This window comes from Columba livia, chromosome 3 (genome assembly GCF_036013475.1).
Source record: "Columba livia isolate bColLiv1 breed racing homer chromosome 3, bColLiv1.pat.W.v2, whole genome shotgun sequence".
Taxonomy (NCBI): domain Eukaryota; kingdom Metazoa; phylum Chordata; class Aves; order Columbiformes; family Columbidae; genus Columba; species Columba livia.
Window position 1 is genome coordinate 674,412 of NC_088604.1, and position 16,786 is coordinate 691,197.

The 16,786-nt window shown below is 53.6% G+C and overlaps 1 protein-coding gene across 12 annotated transcripts in view; it reads left to right on the plus strand.

The window, feature by feature from the left end:
• The window catches only part of DTNB (dystrobrevin beta), a 181,351-nt gene that overhangs the window by 41,646 nt on the left and 122,919 nt on the right, over positions 1-16,786 (plus strand). For all 12 annotated transcript variants that reach the window (XR_010471044.1, XM_065055424.1, XM_065055426.1 and 9 more), the window contains 2 exons: positions 4,787-4,953; positions 10,638-10,762. Coding sequence is in view for 11 of the 12 variants with exons in the window: in XM_065055424.1 (XP_064911496.1) it covers positions 4,787-4,953; positions 10,638-10,762 (292 nt within the window). In the remaining variant the exon portion in view is untranslated. The remainder of the gene's footprint in view (positions 1-4,786; positions 4,954-10,637; positions 10,763-16,786) is intronic.

Consider the following 16,786-nt stretch of genomic DNA (forward strand, 5'->3'; position numbering starts at 1 on the left):
ACCTTTCCTCAGCTCAAGTGTCCCGGCTTTGGTGCCCACGGGAGGAGCTGGAGCAGCGCTAAGGGGTGGAAGCCGAGCTGCGCGCTGGGTGATGGATGGGAGAGCCCCCTGCCCCAGGGCGGGCACCGGGGCTCCCGCAGGAGGTTGTGCAAGGGTCTTGAAACTATTGGGTTTAGTGTCCGAACAGGTGGTGTGTTTAGTTTGTTGTGCAGTTGTGCATGGTGTATGTGTGCGAGGGTTTGTATGTGAATTCTAGAAACAAACCAAAACAAAAACTTTGGGTTTTTTCCACCCATAAACTAAACTTCATCTTTTGTTTCCTTCCGCACAGGGTACAATCATATTACCATCCCTCAAACCCCGGCCCTACTGGTTGTTACCTTTCCTTCCGCTTAGTGTGTCTGTAGCTGTTTCAAGGGGCACAGCCTTGTTCCCTTTAAGAGAGGGCTTGGGAAAGCCCAGCCCCAGGCTGCAGTCTGGCTCCAGCCCAGCTTTCGGGTTATATTCCGTTCTCCTTCCTGACACCCGTGCCTGTGACACGGTTGGGTGCTGCTGTGGTTGTGATATGCTGGCTTTTGGCGTTTGTTTCATCGTCTCCTCTCAGTCCTCTTGCAAAGCTCATCGGGTTGTGAACCCAACCGCGTTCGCTGCGCCGTACACAGGGCTGGGGCGGGATGCTCTACGGGCCTTTGCTGCTGTATTGCGACACAAGAGAAGGTGACGTTCCCAGGTGCTCTGGACGCTTACAGACATTTCCTGATAACTACGGGTCTTATTTTAAAAAGAATTGTGAGGGGAGCAATTTCATGGAGACGAATCTTGTGGGAAAACTGAGGAGGCATCGAGGGGGTTGATGTAGTTAAAACGCTGGGTGGAGCGCTGCACTGCGCTCCCATCCTTCTGTGGCAGCCTGCGCCAGGACACGGGCAGCAGCTGCTTGGTGCTTTCTTCATCCTTTATCCTCCTATTCTTATAAACTCATCCTTCAAGAAAAGCACACACCGTGGAATAAACACGGTAAGGAGACGGGCACTCAGAATGTTTGTATGAGTTAGAGGCCAGGATAGAATTGCACAGAGCTCAGATCATATATTTGAACATCATGTTTGGACAGAAGTGCTGGGAAGGTCGGAGATAATCCACAGTCTCGTCTTCTTTCTGCTTGAAGGCGCCTGGAGGGAATTCCTGGATTCCCAGAGTAACCCATCCCTGTGGAGGGGCGCGTGCGCTCCTGCGTCACTGCGCAGCTTCGCTGCCGTGTGGCCGCTCTAGAGCAGGCGGGTCCCCATCCATCCCTCCTGCGTGGGAGCGGGTGCAGTGGTGCCCCTGTTGATCGTCTGATCTGCAGCCAGTCCCCAGGCTTCGTCCCGTCCTACACATCAGAGACTCGTTACGCATCGGCTCAGCATTCAGATAACTCGATAGGGTAACTGTTAATGTTTGTGGCATTAAAATTACATTTCTGATTCTTGTCACCCTCTTCTATGGCTGCTTGCTGAATTATGTTACCGGAGATAATTTCTGCCGGTGTTCTTGCCCTCTAGATTACAACAGCTTTTTCCCCAGAAATGCTTATTGCGTTTCGAGTGGTATTTTTGCTCCGGAGTCAGGCAGCTTCACAGCGTTGACGGGAAATCCCTGCAGCCGATGTGCCGAGGAATGTGGCAAGTCAGCGCAGGCTCAGCGCGGCCGGATCGGTCTGGACTGTGTCCCGCGGGGCTGGCTGCGGGGAGGTGAGACGGCAGATGTGAAGGATGGGGACAGTGGAAGGAACGGGCTTGGGATTCCTGGGACGTGCTGGGGGAAGTCAGAGCTCTGTTAGGGACCTGCCCGCTCAGGAGAGGCTGGGAGCTGTGGGTGGAGTTGGGCCAGGCCGTATGCAAGAGGTCATTGCCGCCATGGGTGAATATCTCCTATGAAATGGTCATTTGCAGTGTTTAAAAAGCAGAAGGTGGAAGATGTGAAGTTTTCTAGCACAAGTTTCCTTAGTGCGGTTCGAGTCGCGGGTTCGTGGCCGCGGTTGCTGTGTCTGTGGGGCCTCGGGCGTGCTGGCGACCCCGTCCCGCTCTGCTCCCGGCCACCCTGTCCACTAGAGACGTTCACACAGCTCTGGTGCTTCCTCCCACATCTTCCTTGGAACGTGACGCCCCAAATCAGACATTTTTGATGATCACTCAATACGTTTGTGAAACATACTGACCAGCGTGTGTCCTGCAGTAAAGCCCTTTGATCGTCAGATCTTCCCATTTTGACAGTTATCTGTTCTCTGGTGGTTTTCCAGCGAGATTCACGTCCATGTTACCATCCTGTCATCTCTTGTGTTTCCCTCTGGCGTGAGAATATCACGGGAGACCAATTTTGTTAGAATTGCTGAAGCAAGATGAAAAATTGATGGCGTTTGATGCCTGTTTCTTCCTTTCAAGGTCAGTTCCTGTGCCTGGGAAGCCCCTGGGTTGATGTGGCGAGCGTTGTCCGCGGCTCATTGCTCTGCTCTTCTTCAGGTGCTCACGGTACTTTGCTCTGTCATTTGTTCTGGTGTGTATTCTACAAGTTCAGATAACGTGGGGAGTCAGTAGATACATATGTGTGACTTCACACCCTTCTAAGGATCATATTTACCACTCTTGCTATGGCCTTTTAAAATCCCCAGCTAGTTTCCTATCGTTCTGTTTTTCTGACTTGGTCTTGGACTATTTGAGTCGCTCTTTTAACCCTCATTAGTAATGTGTCCTGGTTTTTGCTTCTGTAGGTTTCCTTTTGAATTTTAGCATATTGGGGAGCTCTTGATTTTAGCCGGGAGTCTTTCCTGCAGGCTGCTCTTTGCTCCCAGCTAGTTCACGCTTGTTTCTTCAGCAGCGTTCCTGTAACGATCAGACAGTTCTCTGACCTCGGCTGTCCTGTTGTTCCTTCCTGTAGCTCCACGCTGCTGTCCCGAGTGCGCTGAGATGCGCTGAACTCACCTTCTCTCTCCTCCGCTTCCGAAAATCCGCAGAATTACTCTGCTGACTGGTCAACTTCAGCTCAGTTGTCATCACCTTCATCAACCACTTCTTTTCTACGGTTTGATACAAGCCTACAAGTCTTTCTTTTCATTGCTTTCTCTATTAAAAAAAAGATCACCGTTTCCTCTGCAGCCCGTTCCCTCTGGGCATTCGCACATGTGCGTGTTGGAGTCGCGCTCCGCAGTGCGGTCCGGTGTTTACCCGGGGCTCCGTGCGCTGCGGGGAAGCGTCGCCCACCCGCTGTCTCGTCTTGGTTCCCGCAGGTGGGTGCTCCCGTTGTCTTTGCCGCGGCCGTTTCCCACGTTCAGTGGCTCTCGTGGCGCCAGCTGCTCCTGGGACGGTCACTGGCTGGACACCTCTTGGATTCACTTTGTTGCTCCCTGTGTCATTACACCAAGTCTTGCCATAATTTGTATCATAGATCAAAACTTGAGCCTGTTTCCAGGTCCTTCTGGTCCGCGTCTCAGCAGTTGGTATCAGAGGTGCGTGAGGAGCCAGCTGGCCGCGGAGCTGCTCCGGCTCTGCCCAGCGCCGCTCTGCCCACGTCTGCAGGTGCTGCTGCTCTGGAGCACAGCAACGCTCAGCTCTCTGTTCCTGGGACTCGCCTTCACCCTCCGCTCTGTTTGCCGTGCCGCACCTTCTGAGATGCCTGTGAAACGGGAGGGGGTCTCCAGCACCTCATGCCCACATCGCTCTGTTGTTTGTTCTGACGACTTTCCTCTTAAATGGAGCGAGCCCGTGGCTGCTTGTTCATGGGTGGAACAAGGAAGAAACGTCTGTTGGTTGTTCTAGCCCACTTGTGGTGGCGCCTCTGCACGTTTAATTGAATTTCCCAGTTTCAGGGTTGCGAGGGCGGTTGGGGCTCGGCAGGTGATGCTGGGCGGGTGGTGGAGCTGGGCCGGGCGGAGGCTCCTCGGCGAGGGGACCGGAGCAGGTGCCCCTCACCGTGCTCCGATTTCCCTCCGCTGGGAGCGGCGCGGGGCTCACCCCGGGCACGGGGACGCGGGGCTCACACGGACCTCTGAGCACAGCCTTCTGCTTCCCCTGCCCGCGCAGCCGCGTCTCAGGGGCCGCCGTGGAACCTCCTGGGGCTGAGTGGACTGAGGAGGGAGAAACACTGGGCGTGTCAGAGGGAACCGTATTGGGAATTGTATGGGAATATAGCGGAAGGTTGGCGAGGAGGTTGGTTAAATGGAAATACGCTCAAGTGACTTGCAGCTGTCTGTAAAAAAGCACATACATCATGCTCATTGTTTTAGTGTGCTTGTGTGCTTGGTGAGTAGAAGCTGTGTTAGATGACAGGCCTGTGAGCAGCAACACACACCTTCACACTGAGATTCCTGCTTTGCTGTGAGAAGGAGCGGGAGGCTGCGCCCGCCTGAAGCCTGGAAATGCAGGCGAGCTCAGCGGGCTCAGACCTTCCAGCAGGGCAGATTGCCAGCGCCCGCGTCCCCGCTGGTGTCACCTCTGCTGGGAGCTCGGGTGCCGCTTCGCAGACAGACCCCCCCGTAGAGAGGGAACTAAAGTACAACTTGCTCTTTGCAAATGTGTTTGCGGCCTCCGGCTCTTCTTGCGCCGTGCCTGCGCTGGTTCACGCAATCATCAAATTAAACATGCGGTTAATTGTACTGAAATGGCCAGTTCTGCGCTCCAAAGCCACGACGCGCCAGAATAACAGGGTGGTTTAGTGCTTTAGAACCGGGGGGTTGGAAGCGCCAGTGGAATGTGGTGGGCGAGGTTTTCTTAACGTTCACTCATTGCTTTTCTTCCTTTTTGCCCTCAAGTCTTCCACCCGGTGGAGTGTTCGTACTGCCGCTGCGAGAGCATGATGGGCTTCCGGTACCGCTGCCAGCAGTGCCACAACTACCAGCTGTGCCAGACGTGCTTCTGGCGCGGCCACGCCAGCGGCCCCCACAGCAACCAGCACCAGATGAAGGAGCACTCGTCCTGGGTGAGGCGGCGCGGGTTGGCGCGCTCGAGCCGCGCGGTGGGGCCTCCACAGGGTTCCCGTGGAAAGAGCGTGGCAGTGGCTGAACCCGACTGGTTTTGTACGAGTAACGTTGTGAAACTCTTGATGGTTGTCGTTGCGTTCAGCACACAGGGCAGCCTGTCCTGCTCAAGACTTCTAATGCGTGGCTGGTTCCCATCTTTTCTTGTATTTTCCTCTCTTCTAGCTTAAGAACATGGACAGGCTGCAATGCCTTTGCTCCCCAGAAAGGAACTTTATCCCAGTGCCATCCTTAAACACAGCATTTCTCTAACAGGAAAACTGGCATGGTCATTTTCCTGTGACTGTGATGCACACACTGGAAACTCTTCACTAAAAAGCCTTTCAGTAAATTATCTGAGAAATACCATTCAGTTAGGTCACTATGTGATAATCACAGCTCAAGAAATAATAGACAATTTTACATGTAAAAACCTATTTTATGGCAAAAGATTAAGTGCAACCTTTTACTTATTCAAAGAGAAGTTCAAATGATTACTTGATTATAATTAGTAATTATCTTCACGAGGAAGAGTCATTATAGTATGACCATTTAATTTTGAAAATTGGGGCTTAATACCATTCAGTAGTTGGAAGGCGAAGATAGGAAAATTCAGTCTTAAATATTGTCCTGTTTTAAACCGTGCGGGTAATGAACTTGTGGAATGTTTAATGTGAACTACGTTAGGTTGTTATCCCCTTCGGCACATACAAATCCAGCCTGCGTTGTTTCATAGAGACCTGTCTCGGTTGTAGCTCTAACGCCGATGGAATCTTCATCCCACCTTGTTCAGCATCAGCTTCTGCGCCGTGATTCTCGCTGGGCCACGTGGAGTAGGTTGGTTTAAGACAGGACGTGAGCCGGAGGAGCAGGCGCTTCTCTCCTGGGGCAGGCGCGCATACAGAGGCGGCACTAAATAAACTCTAATGCGAAGCACAAGTTTACTGGAAACAGGGTTTTTACAGAACAAAATGAAAGAACCTGTGAAAGCAAATGATGCTGTGAGTAGCTGGGAGGCTGGAGGGCAGAGCAGTGGGTCCCGCTGAGCAGCGCTGCGGCGAGGAGCTGCAGCTCTCATCCCCTCGAGAAACACAGTGATTTCTCTGGGGTCACATCCAGCCAGACCCGGTTCAGTGTGTTTGCAGAGCTCTGGAGCCCTGAGACCCAGAATAAGCATTAATAACAGGTATTGGTATCAAGTTATTTTTCCTGAAATTCTGAAGTGCCTTTGATAATTTTGTGCTACTATAAATCACATCATATAGCAATTTAAAATATATAGAGAGGAGTATTTACATATTACTATAGTGGTTATATATATTATAGAATCACAGAATCATTTTGGTTGGAAGAGATCCTCAAGATCACCGAGTCCAGCCACTCTCCACCCCGGCACCCTCCACGCTATGGATACATATATAAGTTGAGGGAGAAACCTTTCTTTGAGCGGGGTTTTGCTGCAGGAACACAACCCCTTGTTGGGGTTTGTTTCGAGGGAAAACAACAACCTCATACTTTACAAATTTTTCCTGCTGGGCTATTTCAATTTTGGCTTTATTAAATAGCCTTAAACACTGATTCATTTTGCTACGTATGCGCAGCAGGACTGAAAATCAAAGAGTTCATTTTGAACGTGTCATTAGTCATTGTTCATTCTATTAGTTTAGTTTGTGTCTATTCTGCTAAAGTTGAGCAGTCTCTGCCATGTATGAATTCCAGGTAAACTGCTGAAATAGCCGCGTTACCCGCAGGGTGTTCCCGAGGGCTGGTTGTTGGTGGGTTATCACCGGCCGCAGCTGAGCTGGCAATAGCAAGCTGGTTGTTAGCAGCCACCGCTCGCGTGGCGGCTCTGGCTGGTGTCAGCACAGCAGCAGAGGTGGGTTGTTCGTGCGGTAAGCTCGGTGGCTTCGCTGCGAGTCCCTGTGCTGCGCTGGTGGCTCTGAAACGCAAACCAGAGCCGCAGGCTGCCCGTTCCGCCTGGCGCTGCCGCACCGAGCTGGTGACAGCCTTTCGCTCTCACAACTGCATCTCGTATTGCTGGTTCTTCTAATTTCCTATTTAGACTAATTTAAAGTTATTAAATTTTTTTTACTGTATTTTTATTTGGTCACTCGAAAACAAGCCAAAAGGGCACGGGGTATGAGAGCGTGTGCTCTGCGTGCCCGTCACGTCACGGTCGGTGTGAGTGTCACCATCACAGGAGGGGAAATGCTCCTTTTCTAATCCTGTGTTTCCAGCAGAGGGCACGCGGCCCTCGGACTGGGGCCAGGGCTGGACATGGGGACAGGGCTGGACATAGGGGATGGGGCCAGGGCTGGACATGGGGACAGGGCTGGACATGGGGACGGGGCTGGACATAGGGGATGGGGACGGGGCTGGACATGGGGCCAGGGCTGGACATGGGGACAGGGCTGGACATGGGGACGGGGCTGGACATAGGGGATGGGGACGGGGATGGACCTGGGGTCAGGGCTGGACATGGGGGACGGGGATGGGGCTGGACATGGGGACAGGGCTGGACATGGGGACAGGGCTGGACATAGGGGATGGGGACGGGGCTGGACATGGGGACAGGGCTGGACATGGGGACAGGGCTGGGCATGGGGGACGGGGATGAGGCTGGACATGGGGACAGTGACAGGGCATGGGGGACAGTGACAGGGCATGGAGGATGAGGCTGGACATGGGGACAGTGACAGGGCATGGGGGACAGGGCTGGACATGGGGACAGGGCTGGGCGTGGGGCCAGGGCTGGACATAGGGGATGGGGACGGCGCTGGACGTGGGGACAGGGACAGGGCATGGAGACAAGGCTGGGCATGGGGGACAGGGCTGGGCATGGGGGACGGGGATGAGGCTGGACATGGGGACAGTGACAGGGCATGGGGGACAGGGCTGGACATGGGGACAGGGCTGGGCATGGGGCACAGTGACAGGGCTGATTGTACCAGGTGTCTCTCTGCAGCTGTGGTTCTTGCTGTTCGTTACGTGGTAGTGCTGGTGTTCACAATTCCAAACTGCTTTTCTCCGGGGGCTCTTTGGCACAGCTCTATGAGAAATCTGAGGGCTTCAGGCTTCCCCTGCCCTGTGCTGCAATATTTCACTCAAGGCTGCACATTGTTTGCCTTTCTAGGTGAGCTTCATGCCCAGGATAGATGTGTGGGGGGAAAACTGATGCTTTCAGTGACCACTTGTTGTGGTCAACACACAAATTTGCCCATGTATTTGGATAATTGGTCCTGTGAGACAAGTGCAGGCCTCGGCACTCGCCCCGCGGGACGTGCTGCCCAGGATGCGTTTGTTGGGGTTGCAGTAGGTGTATTGGTTTTGTCTGACAGGCGGGAGTTGTGTGCTGGTGAAGCCGGTGTCCGTTCAGCCTGCCGAGCTCTTTTCGCTGCCAGCTGCAGCGTTATCGGAAAGTCAGGATTAATGGAAATTATCTTTCCCCTATAATTTTTGGGAAGTGAAGCTGCACTAGTGGCTCCATGGTGCAGTGCTCTGGCCAGCACGGCGGTTGTTTGATCGAGTCAACAGTGGGGCAGCACAGTGGGATATGGTGTTTGCTATCCCAGTGGAAAAAACCCCTTTAAATAAGCCTAAAGATACTGCAAGGGGAGGGGACGGCCAGGGCACAGGGGAGCGGGTGGTCCGTGCAGACACCAAAGACAGACACAGTAAAGGGTAAAGTGGGATATACATACACTAAGCGGAGAAGCGGAGAACAAATTGAGAGAAATCAGCGTTAATCCAAATTTTAATTTGAAAGTGCCTTGAGCGCTGGTCCTAATTCCACCTTGGGATGTCTTACGGGGCAGTAAAACACGGCACAGGAGTGCAGAGCTGGGTTACACACCGCCGGACTGGGGTCGGGTCAGGGAACCACGGCCGCCGGTGCCACGTGGGCACTGTCCGGCTCCTGCGTCCTGCCTTGGGGTGTAACCACGTTTCAGGGCTTCATTTCTAAGGCACCGTGGGACTGAACGCACACTTGGAGCGTGTGGCTGGGGCCGTTGCTGTGGGTGGCAACACTTGCACCAGCCTTTCCCTCCTCAGATGTTCCCAGTTTGCCCAACCAAGCGAACTGGTGAAAGAACGCAAAGAAACAGGTCGTTCATATCCACCCAACGCTGTTTCACCTGGGCTTTGCCCACAGGGAACAAAAAAATGGCCAGTTGTCTCTCAAAACCACTTAACTGGATGCACTTGCCCCTTGATTTAATGCCCCATTGCAATACCAGACAATCACAGAATCACAGAATGGACTGGGTTGGAAAAGACCTCAGAGATCATCCAGTCCAACCCTTGGTCCAGCTCCAGTCCATTGACTAGATCATGGCACTAAGTGCCATGTCCAATCTCAGTTGAAAAACCTCCAGGGCCGGTGAGTCCAGCACCTCCCTGGGCAGCCATTCCAATCCTGACCACTCTCTCTGCAAAGAATTGCTTTCTCATCTCCAGCCTCAATTTCCCCTGGCAGAGTTGAAGCCCATGGCCCCTTGTCCTATTGCTGATGCCTGGGAGAAGAGCCCAATCCCCACCTGGCTAGAACTGCCCTTCAGGTAGTTCTGGAGAGTGCTGAGCTCAGCTCTAAGCCTCCTCTTCTCCAGACTAAACAAGCCCAGCTCCCTCAGCCTCTCCCCATAGGGCTTGTGTTCCAGTCCCTTCCCCAGTCTTGTTGCTCTTCTCTGGACCCGCTCCAGCACTTCAATCTCTTTCCTGAGCTGAGGGGCCCAGAACTGAACACAACACTCCAGGTGTGGCCTCCCCAATGCAGAGCACAGGGGAAGGATCACTGCCCTTGTCCTGCTGACCACGCTGGTTTGGATACAGGACAGGACACCATTGGCCTTCTTGGCCACCTGGGCACACTGTTGGCTCCTGTTGAGCTTCCTGTCCATTAGTCCCCCAGGTCCCTTTCTGCCTGGCTGCTCTCCAGCCACTCTGTGCCCAGCCTGGAGCGCTGCAGGGGGTTGTTGTGGCCAAAGTGCAGCACCCGGCACTTGGCCTTGTTGAACTTCATCCCATTGGAATCAGCCCATTTTTCCAGTCTATCCAGATCCCTCTGCAGAGCCCTCCTGCCTTCCAGCAGGTCGACACTCCCTCCCAACTTGGTGTCATCAGCAAATTTGCTGCTGATGGTGTCAATCCCCTCATCCAAATCATCAATAAAGATGTTAAACAGGACTGGACCCAACCCTGACCCCTGGGGACACCACTAGTGCCTGGCCGCCAGCTGGATGCAGCCCCATTCACCAGCACTCTCTGGGCCCGGCCCTCCAGCCAGTTCTTAACCCAGCAGAGAGTGCACTTGTCCAAGCCATGGGCTCCCAGCTTTTGCAGGAGTATATTATGGGAGACAGTGGTAAGGCCTTGCTGAAGTCCAGATAGACCATGTCTACAATTGGTTTGTTTCTTCATCTTATGTATTTTGTTAAACTCCTTTCACTTTTTCAATGTTATAGCACCAAGAGACCCCAGGAGGCTTGTTCACCTAGCTAGTGTCTGTAGGGGTTTCTCAGGCTGGTGCAGCGTGAGGATGTTTCTGAGCGCTCGGGTGTGACGCGGTGTTTGCGCTGTCCGTCAGCGGGTCGCGCGCACTGCCGGCTGCTCCCGCCAGCCCCGCTGTGTTCACCGTTGTTCTCCGCAGAAATCCCCGGCCAAGAAGCTGAGCCAGGCCATCAGCAGGTCCCTGGGCTGCGTCCCCAGCCGCGAGCCGCCCCGGCCCCTCTTCCCCGAGCAGCCCGAGAAGCCGCTGGACCTCGCGCACATCGTGTGAGTACCTGCTCTCGTTTGCTCACTCAGGCGCTGCCTTTCCGTTAGTATTATCACATTGCAGTGCTATTCATGTTGCGTTTCGCTGAAAAATGATTTGAAACATACTATTCTGTTAAGAGTGTCTTGTTCACAAGAAGAAGGATGCAGAATGTGTTTATGTGCCACTGGCTTTTACTTGCATTTTACTTGCATTTTACTTGCATTCAGTACCATTTCAAAGTACTGCATACCCTTTGCACATCACCATAGTGGATTGGACTCTATATTCTCCTTTATTGTAGGTTAGAATTACATAAACAAACCGATGTTAAGCAAGGGCCGCGTTGACTCGCAGGTTCACGTTCCGAGCTGTGAGCAGCAGCGGGTTTAGCGGGTGCTGCTGTCTGGGAGCGTTGGCTTCACGTCCTTCTCTGTCTCTGAGGTCTTTGTGTGTGTGTTGTAACCCTTTCGTTCCGGCCTTAGAGTCGAACCGATGGAATGATTTGGATGAGACACCATCATACAGGTGTTGGTTGCAACAAACCTGAAATGAGTCTGCTTCCCTGGTTTGCCAGCTTTCACGTCAAAGGTAAAACCTGAGACAGAAAAGCTCCCTCACAGATTCCCTTACTGTGTGTCTATAATAAACTAAGCCCCCAAGTCGATCTGGTTTAATGCTCTGTGGAGTGGTGAGGAAGAGTCTCAGTCTTTCCACGTATCTGCAGTTAAGCACGTGCTGTAGAGCAAGGAGCAAGCGAAGGGATGTAATGGATGGACAGTGAACATCTCCCGTTTCATCAGGACTGAGTCGGTTGCTGTTGTGAGAGTAAGTGGAGCTGATGCTCCTCTGGGTCACTTCTGGTGTTGTCACCGACGCCGGCTGCTTCGTGAGCTGTTTTCTGTGCCAGGATTTCTGACCGGAGAACCCGCTGTCCAGGCGCGGGCGTCTCGGCCCCGGGCGCTTGGGTATGGGGACGTGCTGCTGGGTTGGCTTCGAGTCGGGTTTCCGTGTCGGGGGCTGCTGGGCCGCAGAGAACAATCCCGAGTTCAGTGTTATCACATCCTTAACCCGTCCGCATTTGCTGTTAGATTTTTCTGCGTGCTGCTCCCGTGTTGAAATGCATGAACCAGAGCACATCAGTAGTTTATGGTGTAATACTTCTATAAAATATAAAAGAAGATGTAACTGTGTGAGTGCAGTGCATGTAAATAATTTGGGGGTGGAATCGTGGCTGCGCACACAGGCCGGTGCTGGAACCGGGCCCAAAACCACCAGCCAAAGCTTTACTCTGGCACAGATTGCCCAGTTTGCCCAGTTGCCTCTTTCTCTTGCTGGGACTGTTAGTGTGTTAATGGGTCAGACCAGGTCCAGGTGAGGAAGGGGAGGTGGAAGCGGTGGCTTTGTCCCGAGCCCAGCTTGGTCCCAAGCCCGGCTTTGTCCTGAGCCCAGGGAGGCTGGGCAAGGTGGGCTGGAGGGCGCACCCTAGAGACTCAAAGTATTGGGAAATACGGCATAACACAACAAGGCCAACTGTGGGAACAGCAGATGATGGTCTGGTGTAAAAATAGCGTAAGTAGATGGTTTATATCAAACACTAAATCACAGGAAAATGAAATTAACATAGGACTAAGAAAGTCGTTGTTCAGCTGTGACCGTGACTCCTTACGGCTGGAGGCGCCCGTCAGCATCTCCCCAGCGCTCTAGAGACCGGCATGGCGCTCAGATCAACTGCAGCTGAGTAAATAGTGTGAACATCAAAGTGTTAATAACTAGGACCGGTTTCAGAATAGTTGGCCAAGCGCTCCGGGGGGATCCAGGCTGGGGGAGCGGACCCAGCTCTGCCGCCACGAATTGCAGGCAGGGCTCGGCAGGGCTGCAGTCTGCGGCTGGGGAGCGCGGGGCGGTTCCGGGTGTCCAGGTGGGACGACCAGCTCCTTCCCGTCCAAACCGCGTCTCAGAAGAGTTCCTGAGCTGGGAGCCGCGCTGCTGGCTGTCCGTGTGTCTGCGTGTCCGTGTGTCCCGGGAAGTGCCCAGAGCGCTGGGAGAAAATTCAGATGATCTCAGTTGTTTTTTGGAGGCGAACGAAGTCAATCGGAGTGATCTCTGACAATGTTGTGTTTGCCAACCTGAGTGTGATGGATGAAAGAACCGAGCAGCAGATAAGCGGTTTTGGTGATCGTGCCAATCAAGCACTGGCTTTTGGCAATTGGGTGTGGTAAGACTGAGCTTGTACCTTTTTGTATGAGGTTAGTTTTGATTAACTAAGTGATGTTGTTGGCATAATGCATTTATTACGTGCGTTGAATAGTTTACAAAACAATCAATGCAGGCAGATAGGAAGAAAGAATTGTTCAGCTCGTGATCCTCAGTGTAACAGCAAGAAGGAGGTGGTGGAGCCGGGTGCGTTTTGAGGACGGGTGTAGGTGTGGGAGGACGCAGGGCTGTACATCCACAGTCACCACACATGGGGGTTGAGGAATCATCTGGTATTTCTAGAAATGAAACATAGCCCCAGGGAGCTTTCGCAGGTGGCCTTGGCAGAGGACACAGAGCAGGCGTTGAAGCCAGACAAATTCAGAATAAAAATGAGAAACGTGTTCTTAATAGTGAATGTAAAGAAATAATTGTTAGGGTAGGTTATGACTGCTGGAGCCCACAGGCTGCAAAGACTTCTGTTTTTAAGGAGTTACAGTCTTACATGATGAGAAAAAAAACGTTAAGCATTAAAAATGGCTTCTTAGTTTATATCTGATAAAGGAGAGATTGCATTTGACATGGATTGTGTTTCCTGGGGGAGACCATGTCAAGTTTTCCTTCGCCGTGCTGTGATTTCAGGTTGTAACTTGACCGTTTCCTCTGGCTCTGGACCCGGCAACTGCAAACCCCTCCCAAACACTCGTTAAACTTTGACCCGAGGTGGATCGTGTTGGTGACAAAACCCTGTTGTCAAAAATGACCCGTGTGAGATGGGGTGGGTTTCCCAGCCAGAACCCCCCTGCGATGCCACCCGCGCTGGACGTGGCACGCGTGGGTGTTGCGCTGGCACGCGTGGGTGTTGCGCTGGCACGCGTGGGTGTTGCGCTGGCACGCGTGGGTGTTGCGCTGGCACGCGTGGGTGTTGTGCTGGCACGCGTGGGTGTTGCGGTGGCACGCGTGGATGTTGCGCTGGCACGCGTGGGTGTTGCGGTGCTGCTGAGCACGGCGGTTCCTGGTGGCGTGGCCGCGGCTGCAGTGACAGATGGGCTGTGTCACCCGACCTGTGTCACCGTCCTCCCTGTGCCACCCCGGGGTCTGCACGGGAGAGGGGGCAGAACGTGGCGTGTGTCCCCTGTGAGCACGGGGAGCTCAGCGTGACCCAGGACCGTGGCTCCGTGCGGGTGAGCTGTGCCATGGCAGCTCAAGAGGGAACGTGTGTCCCACTCTGCGGGTCACAGTGACAAGAGTGCGGAGCCACGGGGAGCTGAAGGTCGCTGGAGGATTTCAAATGCTCTTTGTGGTGTTTGGGGACTGGAGATGCTGCGTGAGCCCTCAGCAGGGAAGCGACTGACGAGGAGGTGCTTGCAGGGATTCAAAAGGGTTCATGCTCCTGCTGGCACGTCTGGCAGCAATAAAGCCGGGGCCGCTGTCCCGCATGTGTCACCGTGCTCTCCTGGCGGGCAGCAGGACCGCTGTCCTAGGGGTAATAACCTGGGCTGTAGAGAAGCTGCACCCAGAAGGGAGCTGGGGTTTGGTTGGTGGCCTCAGCTCGGCCAGGGTGTCGTTTGCTGTGACCCGCTGGTGTGGCCACAGCTCTGCTGGTCCCTGCCAGCCCGGCAGATTTGGCACCGTCGTCCTGGTGCTGGGGTCTGCTGGTTGGAAAAGATCTTTGAGATCATCAGCCATTAACACAACACTGCCCCATGTCCTGAGAACCTCCTGTCCGTCTGTCCAACCCTCCAGGGCTGGTGACTCCAGCACTGCCCTGGGCAGCCTGTTCCAATGCCCCACAGCCCTTTGGGGAAGAAATTGTTCCCAGATCCAACCTCAACCTCCCCTGGGCAACTTGAGGCCGTTTCCTCTGCTCCTGGCGCTTGTTCCTGGGGAGCAGAGCCCGACCCCCCTGGCTCCAAGCTCCTTTCAGGCAGTTCAGAGATCAGAAGGTCTCCCCTCAGCTCCTGTTCTCCAGCTGAACCCCCAGGTCCCTCAGCCGCTCCATCACACTTGTGCTCCAGCCCCTCACCAGCTCCGTTCCCTTCTCTCCACTCGCTCCAGCACCTCAAGGCCTTTCTTGGCATGAGGGGCCCAGAACTGCCCCAGGATTGGCGGTTTGGCCTCCCCAGGTCCCAGCACAGGGACGGTCACTGCCCTGGGCCTGCTGGCCACACCAGTGCTGGCACCAGCCAGGATGCTGTGGCCTCCTGGCCCCTGGGCACCCACTGGCTCGTGTTCAGCTGCTGTCACCAACACCCCCAGGGCCTTTTCCACCAAGTGGGTTCAGACTAGAAACAAGGAATAAATGGTTTGTGCTGAGGGTGGTGAGAGCCTGGCCCAGGTTGGCCAGAGAGGTGGTGGCTGAACCATCCCTGAGACATCCCAGGCCAGGCTGGACGGGCTCTGAGCACCCTGAGCTGGTGCAGATGTCCCTGCTCACGGCAGGGGGCTGGGGGGCTGGGAAGGGCCCTCCCACACAAACCACCGCGTGGTTCCACGATTCCACGATCCCTCAGCACCAGCAGGAATGGACACTGAAAAGCATCTGAATTATCACCATTGGTGAGGTGCTTGCGCGTGGTTGTGAGGTCTCGGCATCCTGTTGGCTTTATATTTTTGCATATTATTTTGAAAATTCCTGTTTATCTGAGATCCGCCTGAGCAGTTGGCGTGAATGTGCTTGGCTGGAATACCAGGGCTTGGGTTTGACTTTGATGCTCGTTCTGCCACTGAGGATGGCGGCTGCTGCTGCCACATTGCGGGAACGTTTTACTGAAATTACATAAATATACATTTAAAAAATGTAAAGATGTTTATCAGAAAACAGATTACATCTTATTCTATAGAAGACTTCTGAAGCTAAACACGTTCGAAACGCATCTTTCCCTCATTTGGTATTCTGATAGGTTTGCATTTGAATACAGCACCTGCTACATGGAACTTACCTTCATTTCCGGGGGAGGAAGCTCGTTTCTCTGTTCTCCACGGTCTTCTGTAGCTCCTCCAGGACTAAACTGGTTGTGGGTGGATTCGGGCGATAGCCCTGCGCGTTTCCTCAGCGCCCTTGGGTTGCCGCGGGGCAGCAGAAAACCCCGCGCGTTTCGCCCTTTGCTGGGGACGGCCGGTTGCTGACGTCGGGCTCCTTAATGGTTCTGCTGTCTCCCGGCTGAAGCAGCTGTGGGGCAGCGGAGAGCCCTGGCGGCCCCGGCACCTCGGGCTCGTTTGCCCAGTTCTTTCCTCGTTTTGGCCACTGTTACAATTGGAGAGCTCGGAGCAGAAAGGCTTGGGTGACGTGCCCAACTGAAGCCGTCCCAAGTCTCTGCGACAGAACAGAATCTTCCATCATTTTGGAGTGTTTGGGGTTGTTTCCGCTGCCAGCGTGTGCGTTTTGGCTGTTCGGTACATCTGTGGGTTTGGGGCCGGCAGCGGGTCATCAGGACATTAACAGTGGCCACTTCTGTGGCTTTTCCTGTGATCAGTTCTGTTCTGTTGGTGCGGTACGCCAGTCTGTGATGGTCTTTTGACAGTGTCAGTGAGCGGCTCTCACCTCTTCCCTGACAAGCGGATATTATCCAGGTGTGTTATGTCACCAAGCTACGGGATATTGTCAATAGTTATTTAATAATAATTTCTTGTATCTAATACTTGTATTCACAGTGTGGTTCTGGAAAGCAGGCTGGTATCTGGGACAGAATATGGGGCATTAGTTCTAATTCCTTTTATACTTGAAAAAGGAGCCGAGATCTTTGATTAACCCTTAAGCTGTTGATGCTGAAGCCAAACAATTTCAGTTAAAAATCTGCTGTTTTGATCACGATAGCAATGGAATAAAGAACCAGGGGAAGTTGTGA